General features: G+C 52.1%; 2 protein-coding genes across 2 annotated transcripts; one reads left to right on the forward strand and one right to left on the reverse strand.

Moving 5' to 3' along the window:
- The first annotated feature begins 123 nt into the window (after positions 1-123).
- Positions 124-2,375, forward strand: ASPACDRAFT_127038 (ubiquinol--cytochrome-c reductase subunit 2). Its single transcript, XM_020196995.1, has 4 exons — positions 124-698; positions 789-963; positions 1,043-1,902; positions 1,972-2,375. Exons 1-4 carry the CDS (start codon positions 435-437, stop codon positions 2,065-2,067), a joined length of 1,395 nt encoding a protein of 464 aa, XP_020051888.1. The 5' UTR covers positions 124-434; the 3' UTR covers positions 2,068-2,375.
- A 932-nt stretch (positions 2,376-3,307) lies between these two features.
- ASPACDRAFT_47904 (putative mitochondrial DNA replication protein (Yhm2)) lies at positions 3,308-4,711 on the reverse strand (the record flags this gene model as incomplete). Its single annotated transcript, XM_020202026.1, has 6 exons — positions 3,308-3,362; positions 3,559-4,231; positions 4,288-4,384; positions 4,457-4,475; positions 4,541-4,565; positions 4,633-4,711. The coding sequence occupies 6 exons, from the start codon at positions 4,709-4,711 to the stop codon at positions 3,308-3,310; spliced, it is 948 nt and encodes a 315-aa protein (XP_020051889.1).
- Positions 4,712-6,159: the final 1,448 nt, after the last annotated feature.

The raw sequence follows: 6,159 nt of genomic DNA on the forward strand, positions 1-6,159 counted from the left end.
CAATTCTCCAGGGCAAAAATCGAGGTCACCGAGGGAAGAGCATGAGGCACTTTTAAGAGAAAAGAAGGCCTTTCAAATTGTCACTCTTGAGGAATTTCTTATTTTCCTTGACAATTGATTGGCGTTACTTCTTATCGCACGTCGCAGGCGGAAGAAACTCACGTGCAGTCGTAAGAAGAGTATATCACATGACCTCAGCTGACTCGGAGGAGGAGGAAAAGCCGGTTCCGCCCGCACACCCAATTCAGGCCAATCAGAGTACGAGTAATCAACAACGCCGGCATCTTGAAGCTTTTCAGACATCGTTTCTAACCCGTTCAACGACCGCCAGCAGCTCTCCTCGGCTCTTCTACCTTCCCACCCCCTTCAATTGCTGTTGAGCCCCTCGGCTTCATATTTACCTTTCTCCCTTTGTCTCTTCTACACATGCGATAATGCTGTCGCGATCCACCATCAGCCGAAATGCGCCCCGTGCGCTTCACAAGCAGTGCTCTGCTGCTGGTGGCACCAGCCGTCGAGGCATGGCATCTGCCGCTACCCCTGGCCTCCAGTACGATGTCTCCGAGTCTGCTGGTGTGAAGGTCGCCAACAGAGAGGTTGCCGGCCCTACCGGCACCCTGGCCCTCGTTTCCAAGGCCGGTACTCGCTACCAGCCCTTCCCTGGCTTCTCCGATGCTCTCGAACAGTTCGCTTTCAAGGTTAGCGCTCCCGATTTAATTGCTCGTTCTGCAAGTCTCAGGCACAATATCTTAGACATAAGTGAACTGACGCTTGCTTGCAACGACTAGTCCACACTCAAACGCTCGGCGCTGCGGATCAATCGGGAGGTCGAACTGCTGGGCAGTGAGGTTTCCGCTACACACTCGCGTGAGAATGTTGTCCTCAAGGCTAAGTTCCTCGCCAATGACCTCCCTTACTTCGCCGAACTTTTGGCGGAGGTTGCTTCTCAGACCAAGTTCTCCGGTATGTCATCCTGCTAGGCTTCAATTTGTCGTTCAGACAAGTCTGATATATGGGTGTTTTTTTTTTTTTGCGCTATTAGCCCACGAGTTGAGCGAGGTTATCCTCAAGACCCTTAAGTACAGACAACAAGCTCTTGCCGCCAACCCCGAGGCTGTGGCTATTGATGCTGCTCACGCCGTGGCTTTCCACCGCGGTCTGGGTGAGAGCATCACCCCCTCGGTTACCACTGCTTTCGAGAAGTACCTCTCTGCTGAGGCCGTCGCGGAATTTGCCCAGCAGGCGTTCGCTAAGTCCAACATTGCCATCGTCGGCAGTGGCCCCAACTCTGCGGAGGTTTCCAAGTGGGTTGGCCAGTTCTTCAAGGAGGCTCCCAGCGCTGGTAGCTCCTCCAAGTACCAGCTCCAGCAGAGCGCCGCCTCCCAGTACTACGGTGGCGAGCAGCGCATCTCCTCCAAGGCTGGAAACGCTGTCGTTGTGGCTTTCCCCGGATCTGGCGCCTTCGGCACCTCTGCCTACAAGCCCGAGGCTTCCGTTCTCGCTGCCCTCCTTGGCGGTGAGTCCACTATCAAGTGGACCCCCGGTTTTTCTCTTCTCGGCCAGGCCACCCAGGGCTTCTCCCAGGTCCGTGCCTCGACCAAGAACCTCGCCTACTCGGATGCCGGTCTATTCACCATTTCCCTCTCCGGCAAGGCCGAGCAGATCAGCTCCGCTGGTAAGAGCGCCGTCGATGTCCTGAAGAAGGCCGCTGCTGGCGAATTTGCCAGCGAAGACGTCAAGAAGGCCGTTGCTCTGGCTAAATTCCGTGCTCTTGAATCCGCTCAGAACCTTGAGACTGGTCTCGAGGCTACTGGCTCCGCTCTCATCAACGGCAGCAAGCCCTACCAGATCTCCGAGGTCGCTCAGAGCATTGACGCCGTCACCGAGGCCCAGGTTAAGGAGGTATGTTCACTTCCCCAAAACATCGTCCACACGGCAGCAAATCACTAACCGCGTTACCTTACCCTTTAGGTTGCCAAGTCCTTCCTGTCTGGCAAGGCTTCCGTTACCGCCGTCGGCGACCTCTTCCAGCTTCCCTACGCCCAGGACCTTGGCTTGACCGTTTAATCATGTATACGACAAATACATTTTAGACTGGCTCTGCTTTTGGAGGAAAAGCGCGTCTTCCGTTTCCTTTCATCTTGTGTCTAGATCAACCCTTCCGCAGATATCTTGTTTCTCATTTGGGATGATGTGGCTGTAGTGGTGTGCGTCTGTAATACAATTGTATCTTATTCTTACATTGCGTGCCTTATGCGGTGAGATCTTGGCCCAAATGAGTGTGTGTAGACAATCGTATATCTACGGTTGAAGTCGTCAGCCCTGGTTTGTAGCAACAGTCCATAAATAATGTAGGTCTCACGCACATGTTATGCACACTATATTTCTGAGTTTCCCGCAAGCGTTTGCATGGGCTGACTGCATGGGCTGACTATGAAGCTAGAAGTAGTTTCAATTATCAAGATAGTGGAAGACTAGAATCAATCTACCCTTGCTGGAAGACTTATCCGTATTCTTTGATCTGGTCTCAAGCGGATTGTGACTTGATGAGGTCAACCTTACACAGCAGGGTAGGTGCACCAAAAATCGTTCCAATCTCCAAAGAGACCCGGATAGGATTTGTTCGGGCATGTTATGCTCATAGATAGTACTCTTCGTTTCGTTTCTTCGTCTACGGTCAAAGGCAATCGCTAGTTGTAATCGGCGCTTTCCCGAGGTTCACAAGGACGAAAATCACAAAGTATATCCGTATCTAACACCTGTCATTCAGAGGCTGTACAGAGCAGAATGACCTTCTTGACACAGCAGAGAGCTGGTCTCAGTCCATCTCAGCAATTTGACAAGGAGTTTAGTATCGCGGGAGAAATCTTTCCGGGACACTCCAATTTCTTTGTGAACTGAAGCCTACCTGCCCACCCCACGAGCATTTATGAGACGCCCCGATTAGTAAAGGGTGGATCTTTTGACCAGGTCTCAGGCAAATCGGCCAACAAAACCATGTACTGCAACTGTAATACGTACGAGACAAAAACTTTGTCCTAACATATAAAGCGCAGGATAATTTATACAACTCGCGCCAAATTCGCATCTGCCAATCTTGGCCAACGAGCCATCAACATGCGCAGGTCTATTAACACTAGTATAGTAAAGAAAATGCTTGTAACATCTGTTGTGCGGCATGCTCAGCACGTCGCTTTACCTCGCTCCATCAACAGTTCGGTCTGAGAGGACAGCAAACTGACCGGGCCAGCATGTGTTCTTGCCGCCTCCGACCGTGTGCATGGCAGAAGGGTATCTCAAACCTTCCCTAGTGCTTCGCGGTGACAGCTTCGCCCGTCAGTTTTTCGACTGCCTCCTTGGCCCTGTTCGGTGCAACGGAGATCCACACGTTAGCCGGAATTCTTCCCTCGGTAATACCGCGAAATCACATGGCGAGTCCGGGGTGCGCCGATCCAGCCGGGCTAGCCCGGTGGCATTGCTCATTCGATGGATGGTTTCGAAGTATGCGAACAACCCGGAATTGCAAGGACAAAAATGCGGGGACGGGGTTCAACTTACATGTCACCCAGAGCCACCATGCAGACGGTCTGCCAGATTCCCAGCCCCACCCGAGGAGCCACACCACGGTAGAGCCCTTTGATGCCGTTGTTCTCATAGATGTACTTGGCAGCCTTGCCAACCGTCAGATTCTTTGGGCGGTTGGGATCGTCTGTCTTGCTCTGCATTTCGACACGGATCACCTCGATGGGCTGATTCCAAGCCGACAAACCACCACCCAGGCTCGAAGCCAGAATCTTCTCGAAAGCGTTCAGCTTCTGGCTGTCATCCTTGTTGGTTACCTTGCGGATTGTCTGCTCCGCCAAGCGCGAGAACCCGAAACGGGAACCCCAGTTGGTGGTCTGGCGAATAGCGACCGCATTAACACCACGGTTGATACCACGGATACCTTCCTTGCGGTAGATGTCCATGAAAGTCGCGAAGGTGCTGGGAGGCTTGACACCCTGCGCAGCCATCTTGTGTTTGGTAATCTCAACCGTCTTCATGCAGGTACAGAATCCCATTGTGGCATAGGCTTGAGCGATGCCGCCAACCATACCACCAGCGATTCCGGCCATGAAATCGGGAGCACCAAGGACCTTGGCGCGGAACTCAGCTTCCGACGCGACAAAGAGTAGGACAGCGCCTTTGGTGGAGGCCTCAATCCAGGCCCACGGAATGAGACCTTGATAATCTATTGTGACTTCACGTCAGACACAGCATCCGACACACTAGTCACGAGAAACTTACAACCGAGGATCCCGCCACGACCCCAAATCCGACCCATAGCACCGGCGAAGCTATCGCCTCGGTTTGCGGCCATGGTTGTCTTGATCACCTCCAGCGGCTAGATTTGAACCGTGTTAGCTTAACCGACACTCGCCGACCCTGCGGCTTCACATCAGTACGGAAGTCATACCTGTCCCAAGGTTGTGACCCTATTGCTGGCTGTTAGTCATCCATAATTTAGTGTGATGGTGTCATGAGGGAATGTAATACGTACTCGAACAAGTTCAAACCTGCACCGACTGTAGACAGGGCCATCAGAATCATGGATATTGGCCGGTAGAGACGAATGAGGGCCCAGATACGTACGCAATAGATTGCTGAATTTGACAGGCTTTTTCTCAAGCGTTTGGCCGGCAGCAGCCGTTGCAACAGGAGCGGGAGACATCTCTGAACTTGGGGAGCGCTGAAAGGGGCCCTGACCAAGGGATATAAGGGGCTTCGTCGCCTAAAGGATCGCAAAAGATGGCAGAGAAACTGCAGATGGGAATGTCCAGTCACAAGTAGGTGGACTTGTCGGTTTGGTCGCTGTTGAACACCAGGAAATTTCCGGAACGTTAGTCACCACAGAGCGCTGATTGATGGAAGGAGAAGAGAAGAGAGCAAGAACGGGAAGAAAGCAAGCAAGCTAGAACGGGGGATGGGTGGAAGGCGGAAAGAAAGCAGAGTGGAAAAAGAAAGAAGAGGAGGGGGAGGAGGAGGATGGGAAAGCATGATGTTGGTCTGGGGGCTTGCAGCTGAGTATTTGCTTATCAAGTTTCAGACAAGTTCCATAGCCAGCCAGCCAGCCAGCCAGCCAGCCAGCCATATCTGGCTAACTAGATAGATAGATGGATGGATGGATGGATGGATGGATGAGAAGGTGATTTTGATGTTTCACACGTACTATAGTAGATTGAGGTGTCGGGTAGACCAAGATGGAATAGTAACACCAAAGTCGGAAGATTCTTTTTGTTCTGGGTTTCTGAAAGTCAAGAAAGAGAAGACGAAGAAAGTGGTTGTTGTTATGTATTTTTTTCCCTCCCTTTCAGTAGTTCAGGGAAGGAGGCCCAGGCTACTACTAGGTAGAGACTCAGAAACTCAAGAGAGCGATCCGTACCAAGGAGTACCCCGTAGTAATGAGCACACATTAGCCTGGAGGCAGGAGCTCGGAGTCAGACTCGTCTTCCCGATCGCTGGGCAGCGGCTGGATGGAGCAAAACACCCCGGAAGACCCAGTCACTTGCGGGTCATTGGCTCATCATCAGTAATGTTGCTAGCCTGATCAAGGTAAAACCATACGCTAGCTATGAAGGGAGTCTCCAGCAGTTGAGCACCGGAGTAAATCGGGGCGCTGAGTACCTCAACCGTTGGGGGGGGGAAGGCTGCGGCGGGTTCAACTCGCTTCTTCCCGTTTCGGTCCACGGAGTAATGCGCTACCACCACCGCTACCACCACCACCTTGCCTAACGACGGGAGTCCACTGGAGTAAACCTGTAACTTAGTACGTACAGTACAACCCCGGGCCTGGCCCAGGGCTGGTGGTTTCCATTGTCAATTGCTTGACTGACAACACTCTGCACTCTTTCATCCCGAGGTCTGTCCTCCTTTCCCGGAGTAATCCGTCCAGAGTAAATCCAATTTAAAGAGGCGCATCCTTTACTGCGAGTCATGATGGAGTAGAGTATGTCTGTTCTACTTCACACCAGCCGCGCTCACCTTTCAGTCTACCTACTTGATGGATAAAGCCCATTCCATCTCAAAGCCCGTGTACAACATGGCACGCAGATTAGGTGAAGGGAGTGAAGAAAACAAACAGATTAGAGAAGAAAATAAAAAAAAGAAAAAAGAAGAATA

This window comes from Aspergillus aculeatus, assembly GCF_001890905.1.
Source record: "Aspergillus aculeatus ATCC 16872 unplaced genomic scaffold ASPACscaffold_20, whole genome shotgun sequence".
NCBI lineage: Eukaryota > Fungi > Ascomycota > Eurotiomycetes > Eurotiales > Aspergillaceae > Aspergillus > Aspergillus aculeatus.

Bases quoted from the DNA above. Each gene is read 5' to 3' on its own strand.
- ASPACDRAFT_127038 (XM_020196995.1), top strand. From the start codon at position 435: ATGCTGTCGCGATCCACCATCAGCCGAAATGCGCCCCGTGCGCTTCAC. The intron at 699-788 runs GTTAGCGCTCCC...TGCAACGACTAG, and splicing joins TCGAACAGTTCGCTTTCAAG to TCCACACTCAAACGCTCGGC. The intron at 964-1,042 runs GTATGTCATCCT...TTGCGCTATTAG, and splicing joins TTCTCAGACCAAGTTCTCCG to CCCACGAGTTGAGCGAGGTT.